We start from the raw sequence: 20,772 nt of genomic DNA, 5'->3' as shown, positions 1-20,772 counted from the left end.
TATTATTTTTTTTCTTCTTATTGGACTAATGACTTCTTTCTTAATGTACATCGTGATTCTGTTATCCCGGTTCAAAATCACTTTCACATATTATTATCTATTAGGCATTTTTTTTTGAAAGTAAAAAGCTCAACACAAACAGTGGAGCATCAGTACTATCTAACGCAAAGCACAACACCACAAAGTTTAGTAACAGGGCGACAATAACACAAAGAAGAGTCCCCTTGTCATCTCCGATATAGCAATCAATAACCAAAGGGATCAACACCTCTCCATTCGTTATAACTCATCATCGTCATGTTGATTATCTCTTCCACACCTTTGCTCTCATTCTGAAATATTCTTCTATTTTTTTCCAACCAGATGTTCCAAACAAATGCGCAGAAGCCTCTCAATCGTTGCTCTCGATCCTCCTTTCTCCTCGGTTCCTCTGTCCAACATAAGAAGTGTTCTTTCATGGAGCCAGGAAAAGACCACTGTCGGCAAAACATTGATATCCAAGCACTCCACACCTGCCAGGCGAATCCACATCCTAAAAACAAGTGGTGTACATGCTCCACCTCCTTATTACAGAAGACACAGATATTATCTTCCTATCTAATAATGCCAAACCTACTAAGTCTGCTTTTTGTACTCACTCTACCTATCAAAGCAAACCAAGTGAACAGTTCCACTCTAGGTGGAACTAGACCTTTCCAGATAGTTTTGGTGAAGCTATAACTGGTGACCTCCTTTGAGATTATTTCCTCCTGCCAAACCTGCACAAATGAGTTAGTTGAAAAAATACCTTTTCTATCAAATTTTCACACCACTCGATCCTCTCTATTATTTATTAGTGTCACAAGTCTCAATACCTCATGTAATTGACCCAAAAGTTCCAACTCCCATTGAAAGAGCTCTCTTCTCCATTGGAAATTCCAAATCCACTCTAACCCGTCCCAGAACCCACAATTGTAAACCCCGATTAATTAGTAGATAATTAGTCAATAAATTAATTTTTAATAAGAAAGATTAGAAATGCAAATATTATATCAAATTAGGATAGAGCTCATCAAAATGAGAATTTTGACACTAATTTCAAAGAAATCGGTCTAAGATTGAACCGAACGGGCTGAACCGGTTGAACCGGACCCAAACCGGGCCGTCGGTCCAACCGGACCAACCTATTAAATGAACCCAGCACAGCCTTCTTCCTCATTTCAACAGAAACACAGCTGAAGCTCCATGGAGAAGAGAAACGTTCCCGAACCCTTACGGCAAAATTCCAACTCTCGTAACTTTTCCGTCCGAACTCCGATCGCCGCACTGTTTGTGGCCACGTGTCCACCGCGTCGAGCTCTACGTTTCTACCGGAACAATTTCATAGGTAAGTCACTAAATACTCCCAGCCACTCTTTTCCTCCAATTTTCGAGTTTTGAGAAGGGGTATTGAATCTCTTTGATTTTTGATGTTTTAGGATCTAATTAGCTTGAGAAAAACGTTCACTCTTACTTATGTGAAGCTTGGGTAAGGTGAGGATATGATAATTCTATTTTAATTTCATTGAATTTGAGCTTTGAGTATTAAATTGGATATATATGTGTTATGAATGTGTATTAGGTTGTGAATAAATTATTGGAGCTTGAAATTGTGAATACTGGAACTTGGAGGAAGCGGATTAGTTGAGTTTTGAGGGGCTGCCTTGATTTTAAATAATTTGCTTTGGTCGACGTGGAAATCGGCCAAGGTATGGTTTAGGTTTCTTGCATTTAATATATAATGTTCTGTGAAAACTTAGGCTAGACGACCATAGGATAAGTTGGAATGCAGGTGTATGGTTAATGTTTAGTAATTTGTTGATGAATATATTTGGTTGAAGTTTATTGGATAATTAGTTATTAATTTTGGATGGTGAATGTTGTTATGTTAATTTGGAGAGAGTTATGGTTGAATGTTATTGTTGATGAACATGGTTGGTTTGGTGCTTGTTGATTAACTAATAATTTGGTGAATTATTGATTTGAGGTATTTTGTGTTAGAAGCCTAGGATTAGTGAACTATGATTCTTAGTTGAATTTTGGTTGTTGGATTTGAATATTGTATGAGTATAATTGTTGATTTGAGATAGATTTATTATGGTGACTGTTATGATGATGAGGAAGGGTATGTTGAATTGAAAAGAAAGCAGGTTTGGACCCGAAAAGGGTGGCAAAGTCCGAGTTTTAGAGGAAATGCTGTCGAAATTTTATAAAAATTAAAGATTTTGTTTATATGATTATCTAAAAAGTTTTAGATTCAAAGGTTATAAGGTTTGACTTAGAGTTATTAAGAAAATGAGTATGTTTTCAGTTTGAAGTTTGATTCTTAGAAAAGAATGAATTATGTTTTGAATTGAAACTATTGATGGACGGAATGAGAGGTGTGATAATGAAGGATAAGGATTGATTATGTTTTATGTATGATGATGAATGAAATGCGGTTGAGAACAATGTGGATGTTGATGAATTATAATTAAATTATTTATATGGCTTATGAATTTGAATAATCTGAGATACGAGATTCCCTGGATTAAGTGTCGTGGCTTGCCACCACGTGTACCAGGTTGAAAACTCGATACTCTGTTGACCCTACGATGTAAGTGTGACCGGGCACTATATAAATTCCCGGGAATGTTACCCCCATTGAGCAATATTGATTATTTGAGATAAAGCTATGCATAGACTCTTGGGGATGCACGTCGGGGGACAGTCTAAGGACAATTCAGACTTGTCGGGTTGGCTGGATAATCGACGGATGAGCCTCATCAGCCATAGGACAGGCATGCATCATATGCATATTACCTGAACTACTTGCTTGTGCTTTAATTGGGTGTGCTTAAATGTATTTGCCATGCTAAATGTATATTTGTTACCTGCAGTATTTGTAACCTTCCTGTGCTTTCCTTTATCTGTTTATTTGTCTGTGAAATACTGATGGAGATGGAGGTGTGGAGGAATGGCAGTATGATATTTAGGTTTAAGGTTAAGTTAAGTCAAGTCTACATATTTTTAGAAAACCTCCTTTTATGGCTTCTGTTTAATACTTTAAGCTCTACAATCTGAGTGTCGGTGTTCTAGGATTGCCTCTGGCATTTCCAGGACCTTATATATTATGTGTGTGGCACCTTTACCATACTGAGAACCTCCGGTTCTCATTCCATATGATGTTGTTGTTTTTCAGATGCAGGTCGAGAGGCATCTCGTTAGGCGTCTGGACTCTTGAAGCGGAGTGGTTACTGGGTTATTTTGTTATGCTATGATGTATATATATGTACTTAGCTTTCTCTCCACATAACTTATTCTTTTTTATCCTCCTAGAGGTGTATGGAGAGGCAGGATTTTGTTTATGTACATTTGGATTTTGGATATGTATATATATGTATATTTGTGTGTATATTCTCCGGCCAGTCTTGACTTCGCAGGCTGAGTCAGGAGCTCGTTATTTTGTATCTTTAACTCTCTGTTCCTGTTTTGGGTTACTTTACACTTGACAGCTGTGGCTTTCTTAGCACGCAAGTTAACTCATTTCTCGAGCGTTGCGCTTTTATATTCGCGATTTTTATTTCCTCTATTCTTCAAGGCTCCTAGCATATTATAATTCTTCTGCTATTATATGTACTCATTTTATTTTAGAGGTCGTAATACCACACCACCTCTGTTTTACGACTTAAGCGTAAAGCTTAGTGTGGTAGGGTGTTACATTATGGTATCAGAGTAGTTCGTTCCTATAGAGCCTGAAAGACGGACTGATTGTACTTTTGTGCATTCTCTGTATATGTGTTTATGTGCTATTAGGATATCTGATTGATATATATGGCATAAACGTCTGTGAGCATGCATTTGGAACTTAAAGCATTAGACCTGCGATATTGAGACTGATCAACTTAATATCACTTGTTTAGTGTGTATAAGGACCAGCTGTCGACTCGCGGACGCGGTCACGGGTGAGGTAGAGGTAGGATAGGCACCGTTACTCCTGGTTTGGCAGGGAATGATCTAGTAGGATTTATGGCTGCTCTGGGAAATATGGCTACAGCTATGCAGGCAACAGCTGAGGTGTTGGGTAACCAGATAAATCAGAGTAATCATGAGAACAATAATGATGAGGACGGTCCTTTGACACTTGCTACATTTCTGAAAGTTCACCCTCCGACTTTTAGGGGAACCTCAAATCCCACTGATGCAGATAATTGGATTCAGGCTATGGAATGGGCATTGCAGGCCCAACAAGTTCCTGAAGAGCAGTGAGTTGAATTAGGAACTTATCAGTTGCAAGGCGAGGCTCAGAATTGGTGGTAGGGAATACGACATATCCTGCAGGAAGATGATGCTGGGAGAACCGGGAGGATGGTTATCGAAGAATCATGTTTTACTTGATTGTTCTGAGAAGTCAGTACAGTTTATGCCGGAAGGGTCAGAAGCGCCGATTGTGGTGAATAGTTATTATTTGAACTCTATGATAGTAAACTGTTCTAGAACTGAATGTCAGGGTGTTATGTTATTAACTGTGGGAGTATCAGGTGATGATCAGAATTTAGAGCAGATTCCGGTTGTATGTGAATTTCCAGATGTGTTCCCGAATGATATAAATGAATTTCCACCTAATAGGGAAGTGGAATTTGCAATTGAGTTGGTGCTTGGAGCCGGTCCGATTTCGATTACTCTTTATAGGATGTCACCTTTAGAAATGGCTGAACTGAAAGCTCAACTGGAAGATCTGTTGGGTAAGCATTTTATCCGACCAAGTGTTTCTCCGTAGGGAGTGGTGCACGAAATTGCAATCACACTTTTGCAATTCCGCACAACTAACCAGCAAGTGCACTGGGTCGTCCAAGTAATACCTTACGTGAGTAAGGGTCGATCCCACGGAGATTGTCGGCTTGAAGCAAGCTATGGTTATCTTGTAACTCTTAGTCAGGATATCAAAAATTATCAGGTTTGATTGTGAAAAGTAAAAGAACATGAACAAGTACTTGTTTTGCAGTAATGGGAAACGGGTTGAGGTTTTGGAGATGCTCTATCTTCTGAACCTCTGCTTTCCTACTGTCTTCTTCTTCAAGCACGCAAGTCTCCTTCCATGGCAAGCTGTATGTAGGGTTTCACCGTTGTCAATGGCTACCTCCCATCCTCTCAGTGAAAATGTTCAACGCACCCTATCACGGCACGGCTATTCAGCTGTCGGTTCTCGATCATGTCGGAATAGAATCCAGTGATTCTTTTGCGTCTATCACTAACGCCCCACAATCGCGAGTTTGAAGCTCGTCACAGTCATTCAATCATTGAATCCTACTCAGAATACCACAGACAAGGTTTAGACCTTCCGGATTCTCTTGAATGCACCATCAATTCTAGCTTATACCACGAAGATTCTGATTAAGGAATCCAAGAGATATCTACTCAATCTAAGGTAGAACGGAGGTGGTTGTCAGGCACACGTTCATAGTTGAGAACGATGATGAGTGTCACGGATCATCACATTCATCCGGTTTAGGAACAAGTGATATCTTAGAATGGAAGCAAGCATGATTGAATGAAAAACAGTAGTAATTGCATTAATCCATCAAGACACAGCAGAGCTCCTCACCCCCAACCATGGGGTTTAGAGACTCATGCCGTAGAAAATACAATGAGAAACGTCTAATGTATCATGAGGTACAGATACAATGTCAAAAGATCCTATTAATAGTGAACTAGTAACCTAGGGTTTACAGAAATGAGTAAATGACAAAAAAATCCACTTCCGGGCCCACTTGGTGTGTGCTTGGGCTGAGCATTGAAGCATTTTCGTGTAGAGACTCTTCTTGGAGTTAAACGCCAGCTTTTGTGCCAGTTTGGGCATTTAACTCCAATTTTTATGCCAGTTCCAGCGTTAAACGCTGGGAATTCTGAAGCTGATTTGCAACGCTAGTTTGGGCCATCAAATCTCGGGCAAAGTATGGACTATTATATATTGCTGGAAAGCCCAGGATGTCTAATTTCCAGCGCCGTTGAGAGCGCGCCAATTGGGCTTCTGTAGCTCCAGAAAATCTACTTCGAGTGCAGGGATGTCAGAATCCAACAGCATCTGCAGTCCTTTTAGCCTCTGAATCAGATTTTTGCTCAGATCCCTCAATTTCAGCCAGAAAATACCTGAAATCACAGAAAAACACACAAACTCATAGTAAAGTCCAGAAAAGTGAATTTTAACTAAAAACTAATAAAAATATAATGAAAACTAACTAAAACATACTAAAAATATACTAAGAATAATGCCAAAAAGCGTACAAATTATCCGCTCATTAGGGAGCGCCAATGTTACTGGTAAAGAAGAAGGATGGGAGTATGCGGTTATGTGTCGATTATCAGCAATTGAATAAGATCACTGTGAAGAATCAATATTCGTTGCCTAGAATCGATGATCTAATGAATCAATTACAGGGTGCTGGTGTGTTTTCTAAGACTGACCTGCGATCCGGGTATCACCAGATAAAGGTTAGAGAAGAGGATATTCCAAAAACTACTTTCAGAACCCGTTATGGTCATTATGAGTATACAGTGATGTCTTTCGGGTTAACTAATGCCCCGGTAGTATTTATGGATTATATGAACAGGATTTTCCGACCGTATCTAGACAAGTTTATTATTGTCTTCATTGATGACATTCTTGTTTATTTTAAGTCTGAAGAGGAACATGCTAAACTCTTGCGAACTGTGCTGCAAATTCTAAGAGACAGAAAGTTATATGCTAAGCTATCTAAATGTGAGTTCTGGAAGAGTGAAGTGAAGTTTCTCGGTCACATGGTGAGTAAGCTGGGAATAGCTGTGGATCCTGCTAAGGTGGAAGCAGTGATGAATTGAGAGCGACCAACTTTAGTGACAGAGATCAGGAGTTTCTTAGGTTTGGCGGGGTATTTTCGCAGATTCATTAAAGGACTTTCATAGCTCACCTTACCTTTAAGTAAGTTGATTAGGAATGATACACTTTTTATTTGGACCCAGAGTGTGAAGAGAGTTTTTGAGCATTAAAGCACAGATTGACTACTACACCCGTGTTGGTATTGCCTGAATTGAGTGAACCGTTTGAGGTGTATTGTGATGTATCACTGAAGGGCTTGGGGTGCGTTTTGATGCAGCACCAGAATGTTGTAGCATATGTCTCACGGCAGTTAAGACCGCATGAGATGAACTACCCGACACATGATTTGGAACTTGCTGCTGTTGTGTTTGCTTTAAAGATTTGGAGGCATTATCTTTATGGTGTTAAGTTTCATATTTTCTCAGACCATAAGAGTTTAAAGTATCTTTTTGAGCAGAAGGAGTTGAATATGTGTTAGAGGAGATGGATGGAGCTTCTGAAAGATTATGATTTTCAATTAAATTATCATCCAGGAAAAGTGAACATTGTGGCAGACACTTTGAGTTGAAAGTCTTTATATGCAACTTGGATGATGCTATGGGAAGAAGAATTACTAAAGGCATTTCAAGGTTTGAATTTGGAAATTCGAGAAGAATCTGGAATCCTGTGTTTGAGTCAGTTGCAGATTTCAAGTGATTTTAAATTAGAACTTTTGAAGGCTCATCGAGATAGTGAAGCGTTACGTAAGGTATTACCAGCAGTTGAACAGGGAAAACAGTGGAGAGTGTCAAAAGGTCAGGATGGTTTATGGAGGTTCAAGAATCGGATTATTGTGCCTAATATTGGAGACCTGCGACAAAGTATTTTGAAGGAAGCTCATAAGAGTGGGTTCTCAATTCATCCAGGGAGTACTAAAATGTATCAGGATCTGAAAGCGATGTTCTGGTGGCCAGGGATGAAGAATGATGTGGCATTACATGTATCTAAATGTTTAACGTGTCAGAAGGTTAAGATTGAGCATCAGAGACCATCAGGAACCCTTCAGCCTTTGGAGATTCCACAATGGAAATGAGAGAGTATCGCAATGGATTTTGTGATATGTTTGTCTAGAACCCGATCTGGTTGTGACGCTATTTGGGTGGTTGTGGATCGACTGACAAAATCAGCTCACTTTCTTCCTATTCGAATAAGTTGTACAATGGAAGAATTAGCTCGAATGTATATTAAAGAGATTGTCAGGTTACATGGCGTGCCTTCTACTATTATATCTGACAGAGATCCTCGTTTTACATCAAGGTTCTGGGGAGCTTTTCAGCATGCATTTGGGACTCAGTTAAGCTTGAGTACTGTGTATCATCCTCAGACAGATGGTCAGTCAGAGAGAACTATTCAGACCTTGGAGGATATGCTAAAGGCTTGTGTTTTGGACCAGCCAGCGAGCTTGGATTGGTATATGCCATTAATAGAATTTGCTTATAATAATAGCTATCATGCGAGCATTGTAATGGCTCCATATGAGGCTCTGTATGGCAGAAAATGTCAATCTCTGTTGTGTTGGTATGAAGCTGGAGAAAGGATTTTGTTAGGGCCTGAGATGATAGCTGAAACGACTAAGCAGATAAAGAAGATTCGTAGTCGAATGCTTATAGCCCAAAGCCGCCAAAAAAAAAGTTATGCTAATCAGAGGCGAAAGCCTTTGGAATTTGAGAAAGAGGAGCATGTCTTTTTGAAAGTTACACCAACCACTGGAGTGGAAAGAGCTATTAAGACTAAGAAACTGAATCCCCGTTATATTGGACCCTTTGAGATTCTAAAGAGGATTGGGCCAGTGGCTTATAGAATTGCCTTACCGCCATATCTTTCGAATTTGCATAACGTGTTTCATGTGTCTCAGCTTAGGAAGTACACTCCTGACGCAAGTCATATTCTAGAACCAGAACCAATCCAAGTGAGAGAAGATCTAACACTTCCAGTAGCCCTGGTAAGAATTGATGAAACCAGGGTTGAACGATTACGAGGAAGAGAAGTATCATTGGTAAAAGTAGCTTGGAGTTGAACTGGTATTGAGAAACATACCTGGGAACTCGAATCAAATATGCGAAAGGACTATCCACACCTCTTTTCAGGTAACTAGATCTGAATTTTGAGGGCAAAATTCTTTGTTAGGTGGGTAGAATGTAAACCTCGATTAATTAGTAGATAATTAGTCAGTAAATTAATTTTTAATAAGAAAGATTAGAAATGCAAATATTATATCAAATTAGGATAGAGCTCATCAAAACGAGAATTTTGACACTAATTTCGAAGAAATCGGTCCAAGATTGAACCGAACGGACTGAACCGGTTGAACCGGACCCAAACCGGGCCGTCGGTCCAACCGGACCAACCTATTAAATGAACCCAGCACAGCCTTCTTCCTCATTTCAACAGAAACGCAGCTGAAGCTCCATGGAGAAGAGAAACGTTCCCGAACCCTTACGGCAAAATTCCAACTCTCGTAACTTCTCCATCCGAACTTCGATCGCCGCACCATTTGCGGCGATGCGTCCACCGCGTGGAACTCTACGTTTCTACTGGAACAATTTCATAGGTAAGTCACTAAATACTCCTAGCCACTCTTTTCCCCCACTTTTTGAGTTTTGAGAAGGGGTATTGAATCTCTTTGATTTTTGATGTTTTAGGATCCAATTAGCTTGAGGAAAACGTTCACTCTTGCTTATGTGAAGCTTGGGTAAGGTGAGGATATGATAATTCTATTTTAATTTCATTGAATTTGAGCTTTGAGTATTAAATTGGATATATATGTGTTATGAATGTGTATTAGGTTGTGAATAAATAATTGGAGCTTGAAATTGTGAATACTGGAACTTGGAGGAAGCGGATTAGTTGAGTTTTGAGGGGCTGCCTTGATTTTAAATAATTTGCTTTGGTCGACGTGGAAATCGGCCAAGGTATGGTTTAGGTTTCTTGCATTTAATATATAATGTTCTGTGAAAACTTAGGCTAGACGACCATAGGATAAGTTGGAATGCAGGTGTATGGTTAATGTTTAGTAATTTGTTGATGAATATATTTGGTTGAAGTTTATTGGATAATTAGTTATTAATTTTGGATGGTGAATGTTGTTATGTTAATTTGGAGAGAGTTATGGTTGAATGTTATTGTTGATGAACATGGTTGGTTTGGTGCTTGTTGATTAACTAATAATTTGGTGAATTATTGATTTGAGGTATTTTGTGTTAGAAGCCTAGGATTAGTGAACTATGATTCTTAGTTGAATTTTGGTTGTTGGATTTGAATATTGTATGAGTATAATTGTTGATCTGAGGTAGATTTATTATGGTGACTGTTATGATGATGAGGAAGGGTATGTTGAATTGAAAAGAAAGCAGGTTTGGACCCAAAAAGGGTGGCAAAGTCCGAGTTTTAGAGGAGATGTTGTCGAAATTTTATAAAAATTAAAGATTTTGTTTATATGATTATCTAAAAAGTTTTAGATTCAAAGGTTATAAGGTTTGATTTAGAGTTATTAAGAAAATGAGTATGTTTTCAGTTTGAAGTTTGATTCTTAGAAAAGAATGAATTATGTTTTGAATTGGAACTATTGATGGACGGAATGAGAGGTGTGATAATGAAGGATAAGGATTGATTATGTTTAATGTATGATGATGAATGAAATGCGGTTGAGAACAATGTGGATGTTGATGAATTATAATTAAATTATTTATATGGCTTATGAATTTGAATAATCTGAGATACGAGATTCCCTGGATTAAGTGCCATGGCTTGCCACCACGTGTACCAGGTTAAAAACTCGATACTATGTTGACCCTACGACGTAAGTGTGACCGGGCACTATATAAATTCCTGGGAATGTTACCCCTATTGAGCAATATTGATTATTTGAGATAAAGCTATGCATAGACTCTTGGGGATGCACGTCGGGGGACAGTGTAAGGACAATTCAGACTTGTCGGGTTGGCTGGATAACTGACAGATGAGCCTCATCAGCCATAGGACAGGCATGCATCATATGCATATTACCTGAACTACTTGCTTGTGCTTTAATTGGGTGTGCTTAAATGTATTTGCCATGCTAAATGTATATTTGTTACCTGCAGTATTTGTAACCTTCCTATGCTTTCCTTTATCTGTTTATTTGTCTGTGAAATACTGATGGAGATGGAGGTGTGGAGGAATGGCAGTATGAGATTTAGGTTTAAGGTTAAGTTAAGTCAGGTCTACATATTTTTAGAAAACCTCCTTTTATGGCTTCTGTTTAATACTTTAAGCTCTACAATCTGAGTGTCGGTATTCTAGGATTGCCTCTGGCATTCCCAGGACCTTATATATTATGTGTGTGGCACCTTTACCATATTGAGAACCTCCGGTTCTCATTCCATACGATGTTTTTGTTTTTCAGATGCAGGTCGAGAGGCATCTCGTTAGGTGTCTGGACTCTTGAAGCAGAGTGATTACTGGGTTATTTTGTTATGCTATGATGTATATATATGTACTTAGCTTTCTCTCCACATAACTTATTCTTTTTTATCCTCCTAGAGGTGTATGGAGAGGCAGGATTTTGTTTATGTACATTTGGGTTTTGGATATGTATATATATGTATATATGTGTGTATATTCTCTGGCCAGTCTTGACTTCGCAGGCTGAGTCAGGAGCTCGTTATTTTGTATCTTTGACTATCTGTTCCTGTTTTGGGTTACTTTACACTTGACAGCTGTGGCTTTCTTAGCACGCAAGTTAACTCATTTCTCGAGCGTTGCGCTTTTATATTCGCGATTTTTATTTCCTCTATTCTTCAAGGCTCCTAGCATATTATAATTCTTCTGCTATTATATGTACTCATTTTATTTTAGAGGTCATAATACCACACCACCTCTGTTTTACGACTTAAGCGTAAAGCTTAGTATGGTAGGGTGTTACAACAATCCCCTATGACAGATCCACATTGGTTTGAAACAAAGAAAAGCCTGGGGAACCGATCCTTCAACAATCCACAGAGTAGCCATACATCCTCCCAAAAATGAGTACGCTGCCCATCACCAACCTCCATGGACAACCCTGCAACCAGCTTCTCCCTTACATGTTGATTCGTTATTTGTAGCTGGCATATATCCTTCCATGGGCCTCCCCTAGTAGGTAGCTCTTGAGTTGATAGTAGCTCATTAGGACTTAGATTGTTACAGGAGCACACCATTCTCTTCCATAATGGGCAGTCCTCCTTGGCAAAGCGCCACCACCACTTAAACAACATAGCTGTGTTACGAATCATAGCATCTCCAACACCTAACCCCCCCAGTTTCTTGGGGGCTTGTACCACTTCCCATTTAACTAGTGCCATCCCATTGCTTCCATCATCCTTCCTCTACAGGAACCCCCTCTGTAGGGATATCAATTTTTCAGCAACAGCTTTTGGCATCTAAAACAAGCTCAGATAGTATACTGGTAGACTATTTAGTACGGATTTGATCAGCACCAATTTCCCACCTTTGTTTAGTACCTTTGCTTTCCACAGGCTGAGTTTCTCCACCACTTTGTCTATTATGGGCTTCCAGGTCCTTACCAACCTCGGATTTGCTTCTAAAGGGATTCCCAGGTACTTTATTGGAAGGGAGCCTCCCTTACAACCCAACAAGCGGCACATGCGGTGGACCCACTGCTCTTCACAATTTACCGGGATCAGGCTCGACTTGTCAAAGTTAATGCTGAGCCTTGACATCAGCTCAAAGCACCTCAAGAGTCGCTTGTAGTTCCTTATGGTCTCCTCTTCTGGTGGACTAAACAAAATTGTGTCATCCGCAAACTGGAGATGCGATAACTCTACACTGTCTCTCTCGACTAACAGCGGAGATATACGGCCGTTCCTGACTGCCTCTCCAATCATCCGATGTAGCACATCTACAACCAGTACAAACAAGAAAGGTGAGAGTGGACCACCTTGTCTCAATCCTCTTTCCATCTTGAACGGCTTGGATGGCGAACCATTTATCAAGATTGACATAGAAGCTGTCGTCAAACACTCCATAACCCACGATCTCCATCGAAGCCCAAAACCCATCTTTTGCAGTACTAAGTCCACAAAGCTCCACTTGACTCTATCATAAGCTTTTTGAAAATCCAATTTGATTATCACTGCCTCCTTCTTCCTCCTCTTAAGCCAGTCTACAGTTTCATACGCAATAATTGCCCCATCATGTATTTTTCTCCCTTTCACAAAGGCACTCTGAGTCTCCCCTATTAGCTCTGGCATTACTTGTCTCATTCTCCTAACCAATATCTTAGAAATTACCTTGTATACACACCCAACCATACTAATAAGCCGCAGGTCTTTAATTTCCCTTGCACCAACGAACTTCTGAGCCAGCGCCACCCAAGTGATATTAGACTCTGCCGGTAACCTGGATGTCTGAAAAAACCCAGTCGCAACTGTTGTGAATTCCAGTCCTATCTCATTCCAACACCTCTTTATGAAATTCATGTTGTACCCGTCGCAGCCAGGTGCCTTAGAAGACTCACAGTCCCACACAGCCTCCCTTATCTCATCAGCAGATGGCATCATTTCCAACTTTCCCGCATCATCCTGACCTATCTTCCTCACTAGATCATCCCTAAACCTTATCATAGGAGACTCTTCCTGTTGATATAAATCCTTATAGAAATCTCTAATAGCAATTTTTATCCTAGCCTAATTCTTGACCAGTCTGCCATTGATTAGCAATGTATCAATCTTGTTATTCCTCCTTCTTGCTGAAGCTATATTATGAAAATATCTTGTATTTTTGTCCATCTCCTTGGCTTGTCGCGATCTGGACATCTGCTTCCAATGAATTTCTTTTCTGACATACCACCTCTCACAGCAAGTGACCAGCGCTTTTCGTCTAGCCTCCATCGTACCATCATACACTCCACTGCTCACCATATCATCAATCTTCTTAATTTCTTCCTCAAAGGTCATAATCTTCTTGTCCATATCACTAAAATTGGCCTTATGCCATCTCCCTAACGGGACTGTCAACGCCTTCAACTTATCTGTGAACTGAAGCTGCCCCAATCCTCTCCACTCCTCTTTCACCATTCTAAGGAACCCTTCATGTGTAAACCAAGAATCTAAGCTTCTGAATGGCCTTGGACCTCTCCTTTGTTTGTTTTCTTCTAATATAATAGGACAATGATCTGACAATCCCCTCGGTCCACCTTGTATCCTCGTCTCCGGGAACTGTTCTAACCATTCCAGGCTAACCAGAGCTCTATCAATACTACTACAAGATCGTCCCCGAAACCATGTGAACATACGATCATTGAGCGGCAAGTCCACTAACTCCATATCTTGTATCAAAGCCTTGAATTCTTCCGCAGACCTAGATAATCCATCTGCTCCTTATCGCTCCTCCACATGTACTATTTCATTAAAATCTCCCATATAACAACTTGGCACCTGGCATAATCCAGCTATATAGCTCAGCTCTTCCCACACTTTCAACTTCGCATCTCTGTCATGTGCACCATATACCAAGTAAAACGCACAGTTGAACCTACTCTTCACCAGAACCCCTTCAACACATAGCCATCTCTCCCCTTTATAGCAGTTATTCAACTTAAACACTGATTCATCCCATATTAATAGAATTCCACCTGCTGCACCTTCTGATCCTACATATTCCCAACCCGCACCATCCTGCCCCCATATTCTTACCACATCATATCTCGTCACTATCTCCCGTTTAGTCTCAATCAAGCCCAACATATCTAATCTATGTTTATTCTTGAGGTTCTTTACCATGCTAAACTTCCCATCACCCCTCAACCCCCTAACATTCCAAGAACAAAAAATCATTTAAAAAGCTTCTGACACACCTATTTTTTATGTTTGGGTCTGCAGCGTCTCAATTTCTCCTTCTGCTTTGCTGCTTTCCTTTTGCGATCTATCTCTTCATTTTGTGCTCGGAGAATTGCCATGATGTCATCCTCCTCATTGTATAGCATAGCACCTGACTCCTTTGCCAACTCCCACGTTCTTCTGTTCTCTAGCATCTGTTCCTCTAAATTCGAAGAGTGAGTATCACCGTCTTCTGTACATGCCATTCCTAGCTCTTCCCCACACTTGTTCCTTTCACTACCTTCCTCCTCGCGCCCTACAGCCGACCTCTTCCCACTTTGGGCAACTACCTGACCTCTATCAATGCCAGCTTCGAATTGTACATAAGCCACCACACACCCCTCTTGACCCACATGCCTCCCTTGAGTGTCGCTGCCAACTACCTTCACGCCTTCCTCTTCATTATCCACAGCCAATCCTATCCTTTCTCCTGCTTGCCCCATAATCTGTTCCTCATCCTTATTCGCCCTAATAACAATTCCTGCCGCCGAATTTTTTGCCTTGCAGCCCTCGTTGGAGACGGGCTCTTCACATGCCAGCCCTCCCAGCCCGAGTTCTTCAGTGGGAGTGGAAGCAGCTATACCACGGTGCTGGGTGTTGTCCAGGAGCAGCGACTGTCGACGTCCCCCGTGCCCAGCCCCAACGCCCCCGCCTGCGTCGTTCTCAAGGGTTTGCTTGCTGTTGGCGCTGCAACCACACCAGCCGCCTACGTTGCTACGTGAATCGGCCAGCACCCGACCCGGTTCTCTCAATCCAGGCCCAGTTGCTGTTTCACTTGTTTCATCTGATGTTGGGCCCGTCTGGCCCTTAACCCCCTTAACCAGCTTAATTTTGTTACTAGCCCAAGATGTATTTAGTGGAGCTGCATTCTGTTTGGCCTTAGTGAACCCATGTGTTGATCCATTTAAAACACACGTAACTGTCCTCTCAGACCCTGCCTCCTCCCCTGTAATGGTACCTCCCCCCAAATCTGCCTTTCCTTGATTATCGCCAGTAATTACTTGATCAGTTACGATTTTCAAGCAATTATGGTAATTATTTTCATCAGTCCATTCATTCAAAAAATTGTGTGAAATTCCTAATCTGCCCTTGTCTTCTTCCTCTCCTCGTGTTACCAGTAACATCATCTCCTCCTCATGATCGTCCTCATCCAATGAATCATATTGATGTTGCTGCACCAAATCTACTCCTGGCACCTTGCTCGTTCTGCCGTGATTTCTTTGCTCCCTGTTTATTATCTTTTGATCACCAAGTCTTTCAGTATAGTGTAGGTCACACGCCTCATGTCCAATTTCCTTCAAGAAAATATCGTATCCCCCGGTGCCAACACTGATATGGACCCATTCTTGGATTCTGTCCATTAGACACGTATCGATCTGTACACAACCTACTGTGAAGGAATTGCACGATTCTGTCTCTCTATTGCATCCAACAACTTTGCCCCATTGGCCTCCTATCCTTTTAAAAGTGTCCACAGACCATGCATGTAATGGAACTCCGAAGCACTCAAGCCATACTCTACAAGTTTCACTATGTTCCGACTCCTCCCACCTCCAAACACTGTGGAACAAGTGGAGTAGGCAATTCATGTTCAACGTGTAGGCTTCTTCAGCATGTGTAGCACTATCAAAAGTCAATAGAACTTTATATTCTCCCATTTCCCTGACTTGGACAATATAAGAAATGTTTTTCGCAATCGTTTCCTTCAGAGAGTCAAAGTTAATAGGCTTCGTCGTCCCCCCTACAAGGCTTCGCTGCAGCCACATCAAATTTTCTTTTGCCACTGCTACCTCTAGCTTCTTCGTCCAGCCATTATTGTGCGGGTCTTTAACGGCTTCCTTCATCCGTAACCCACATCCAGATGATCCATCATCATTTGATACTACTTCGTTTTGTGGTTTCCGAGCCAAAGGATTTTGTGAGCCCGCACCTCTCTCTCCACTTCTCGTTGTCGTTACCCCCGATGATCTTCGATACTTTGCTTCCCCGACGAACACATTCTTACCTCTCAGTCGCAACCGATTCATCTCCGCTATAGCTTTCAACGCCCCTCCTTTCGTTGTGTATCGAATGAAAGCAAACATGTAAATATTTTCGCTTTTTCATTTTCGGGATAAATATATATCATTGATGCGTCCCGTCCAGTTGAACAATTGGAACAATTCTCGTTTTGATATGTCTTCAGGGAGGTTACTCACAAAAATGGTGAAGGACTCATTCTCTAGTCGCCAATACTCCTTTCGGTTCCAAACCCTAGGATCCTTATCATGTTCCCTAGATCTACCCCTCCCAGTGTTTCCCACCCAGACTCTCGCTCTCTCTTTCTCTCGCTCTCTGTCTCTCATCTCTCACTTGATCCCTATGAAATGTCTTACATAACAATACTAAAAAATGATATAGATCCCTATTAGGCATTAATTTAAAAGTATATGAGGCTCTTTTTCTTTGAGAGTATTTAAATTTGGTTAATAGTTAAATTTGTCTTTAAAAAATTACTTATTTTTTAAATTAGTTTTTAAATAATTTTTTTAGTCATATTAATTATTAAAAGATAAAATGTAAGTTAAATTGACCCTTCCTTCAATTAGATGATAACATGTTATATTAAATGTCACATAACATAATGTCGTAATAGGTTAATGCCAATATTTAAGTTCTCAAATCTTTATTCTTATGTTAGAATAATTATATTATTTGGATGTCAAATCCGATGAGCTTGGAATAAACATTTCCTGAATTATTATATTTTATACTATTAAGACCAAAATTAAAAGTAGTATTCATCATATCACATCAAGTAATAGGTGCATTTATTTTCCAAAAAACAAAACTCACAAAAATTCAAAAGAATAAAAATAAAACATATTAAATACTTACCATTAATAAAGTACTAGGTGCACTCATCAATATTTATTGTAAAATGAATAATATTATACATTTAAATCCTTTTTATTAATCAAGTTTAGCTAAAAATCAAGTTGGTCTAATATAACAAAAATAAACTATAAATAACATTATTCTAAATATTCTTATTTAACTTGGTTACACTTGCTCATAAAAAGATTTAGAAGTATCGACGAATATTGTCATGAAATTCAGTAATAGTAGAACAAATAATTATTCCGATTATCATTATTACTAGGGCATAAGGCATACCAATTTTAGCCATATGTCTTCTTTTTTTGTTTTGCAGCTACAAATTTATGATACACTACTAGGGTTCATATAAAATATTCCTCAACATTATTATATATAATATGATTCTTGAATTAGAATATTCCTTGATATACTAAGAAGGGTAATTTACCGATGTAAGCAAATAAAAAAATTTCATGACAATATTATTTTTATTATATTTAGTTAGCTATCTTCTTGAATTCAATAAATTCAAATGAAGAGTCACCAAACTATATGAATCAAAATAGTTGAAAAGGTAATATTAATGTTGAGTGTCATGACACTACAAAAAAATAGTCTATTGCCATGCTTTTAAAGTTTGTCGAAAAGTGTAGCGATAGCTTTTTGCTACCTTTTTTAAGCTATCGACATGCTTTTGAAATGGTCACATTCGCAACTGTGCTGGTTGTTGTATCACCACACTTTTGTCGATTTATTGACATGCTTTATTTTTGGCTACATTTTTATTTATTGCCACGCTTAAAAGCGGAGTCATATGTATAATCCTATAGCCACATTTGTAAAGCGTGCTAAAAAAGTAGACATACAACCATGCTTTTAAAACGTGCCCATTGAGTTGGTTTTGGCTATGCTTCGAAAGAGTGTCGATAGAGAAAGATATAGCCACACTTTCTTAAATGTGCCTAAATGTGAATCTATGGCCACACTTTTAAAGCGTGGCTATATCCTTATCAAATTAAAAAAAATTCTATTATGTGCTTTTACATGCGCTCCAAAAACAATCAAAAGCATCGACAAAAATCTGTGAATATCATTTAAAAAAAATTAATCAACAAAAATTAATATTACATTAGCAGAATTCAAATCAAATTAAATATCAATCTCTTATAGTCAAAATAGTTATAAAATGCATTTGGATAAAAAAAATCAAGAAAGTATGCGACATTAAAAACATACATGAGAAACAATATAAACCCCGGAAAATTAGCGAATAATTAGTCAATAAATTAAATTTTAATAAGAAAAATTAAAAATATAAATCTAATATTAAAATAGGATAGAGCTCGTTAAAACGAGAATTTTGACATTAATTTCAAAGAATTTGGCCCAAAATTGGGCTGGACGGGCCAAGCCAGTTGAACCGGACCCAAAATGGGCTCAAAACCCAACCGAACCCAGCCCATTAAAGGGACACAGCTTCTTATTTCCCTTCTTCTTCATCATGTACGCTGGAAACATTCTAAGGAGGGAGAAGAACAAAATAAAAAACCTAACCCTCACTTCAACTTTAAATCCACGTAACTTTTGATCCGGAGCTCCGATTGACGATCCATTTGCGGCCATGCGGCCATGCGACCACAGCGTCGAGCTCTACAAAGCCCATAACATTGTAAGGTAAGAAAGCCACGTTTTCTTCCTCAATTTCTTCATTTACAGTTCTGAGTTATTGGGCTTTGGTGTTGAGATTTTGTATAATTTCTGTGTTTAGGATCGAATTAACTTGGTGGACTTATCGAGTCTTGTCCTAATTTTTCATTGATAAGGTGAGAATCCTAAAAACCTAATTAAATTATTGATTAAGTATTTTTGGGTATTGAACTTTGTTTATGAATAGGTGATGTTATGTATTAGGTGATATAAGCATAAGAATTGAAGCATATTTGTGGAATTTGGATGCTTGGGAAATTGGTATTGGTGGCTGGATTTTTGGTGTAAGGGCTTGCAATCTTGCCTTGTGGGTTGTCTCGGAAAATATGCAGAAATCAGTCAAAGTATGGTTTAGGTTTCGCGTATTTAATATATAATGTTCTGCGAAAACTTAGACTAGTTGACTATAAGATAGGAATAAATGTATGAGCATGTAGATTGTTTAGTGCCTAATGATAAATGTTGAAGTCTTGGCTTATTGTGGATACTGGTGTTGAATTGTTAAGTAATGAATTAGTGATGCTTGTAAAGGTAAGGGAATGGATAAGAATTGTGGTGACGTGGTGGTGAATGTTGTGATTGAAGTAATGATTTCTTTTAAGTATGAGAATATGTATCAATTGAGGTATATTTGATTGAGGTAGTATATGGAAAAAAAATGAATGTTAAATGATATGTTAATGAGGATTGGCAAATTAAAGGTAATGGTCTTGTGTGCAAAGTGGATCTTAGGTGATTATGTTGATATGTATATGAAGTTAATGTACTAGAGTTGTTAAAAATTGGGATTGATGAGTGGTGATTGAATGTGGATTGATGTTGTTAAGATATTGCATGAGTTGAAGCTGAATTTGCATGTTATAGGTTGATTTTGAAAGATCACTTTATGGAAAATGGAGGTTTTAAAGTTTTTTGAAAAATTTGGTTTTTGGCCGAACTTCAGCAGCTCATAACTAGAGCTTCAGGTTTCGGTTGGAAGTGAAATTTATTTCAACTCAAAGATGGTTTTACAAGCTTTTGAATGGTATAAATTTTGTGAAAAACGGAATTTTGTAGCAAAACTTATGAGCGTCGGAAGTTTAGGTGTGGATTATGTGTTATGTAGGTGGAAAAACAATTTTCTGGGCATTAAAGCAAAATTTCAATGTTAAAAAAAAAATTTATCCCCTTCTTCTAATCAATCGTCATATCTTTATTTTTAGCAATATTTTAATGAAAAGAGTATAATATTAAAATGTATAAATTATATGTGAACGTACACTTTTTTTTTTAAGCAAAGACTAATTGTGCATAAGAGTATTATGCATAAAAAATTAACACATTATATAAAATGCTTCCGATATTGAAGTTTTCAGACCAACTTAGGTTAGTTGAGTGGTTAATTTATTAATCTATTTAAGTAAGTATTGGGAGTTTAAATCTTGTATTGTGTATGTAACAATTTATTGGTTAACAACA

At 38.8% G+C, this 20,772-nt stretch overlaps 1 protein-coding gene and 1 long non-coding RNA gene across 2 annotated transcripts; one reads left to right on the top strand and one right to left on the bottom strand.

Moving 5' to 3' along the window:
- Window positions 1–1,172: 1,172 nt before the first annotated feature.
- On the top strand, window positions 1,173–3,299 carry LOC130960192 (uncharacterized). The gene is made up of 4 exons (XR_009079030.1): window positions 1,173–1,366; window positions 1,458–1,512; window positions 1,601–1,727; window positions 3,200–3,299. It is a non-coding gene; the product is annotated as an uncharacterized LOC130960192 (long non-coding RNA).
- Window positions 3,300–11,775: 8,476 nt separating this feature from the next.
- LOC130963614 (uncharacterized) lies at window positions 11,776–14,196 on the bottom strand. Its single transcript, XM_057889717.1, has 3 exons — window positions 13,570–14,196; window positions 12,373–13,506; window positions 11,776–12,237 (listed from the first exon to the last, which is right to left on the bottom strand). Exons 1-3 carry the CDS (start codon window positions 14,194–14,196, stop codon window positions 11,776–11,778), a joined length of 2,223 nt encoding a protein of 740 aa, XP_057745700.1.
- Between the last annotated feature and the right edge of the window lie 6,576 nt (window positions 14,197–20,772).

This window comes from Arachis stenosperma, chromosome 2 (genome assembly GCF_014773155.1).
Source record: "Arachis stenosperma cultivar V10309 chromosome 2, arast.V10309.gnm1.PFL2, whole genome shotgun sequence".
In the NCBI taxonomy this organism is placed as follows: domain Eukaryota; kingdom Viridiplantae; phylum Streptophyta; class Magnoliopsida; order Fabales; family Fabaceae; genus Arachis; species Arachis stenosperma.
The sequence above is the reverse complement of the archived record's forward strand: the minus strand, read 5'-3'. Positions and strand labels throughout refer to the sequence as shown.

Coding starts and splice junctions, on each gene's coding strand:
- LOC130963614 (XM_057889717.1), bottom strand. CDS start 14,196: ATGGAGTTAGTGGACTTGCCGCTCAATGATCGTATGTTCACATGGTTT. Junction 13,507..13,569: donor TGCTAATCAATGGCAGACTG/GTCAAGAATTAG, acceptor TTATATCAACAG/GAAGAGTCTCCTATGATAAG. Junction 12,238..12,372: donor TCAGCCTGTGGAAAGCAAAG/GTACTAAACAAA, acceptor GGGTTCCTGTAG/AGGAAGGATGATGGAAGCAA.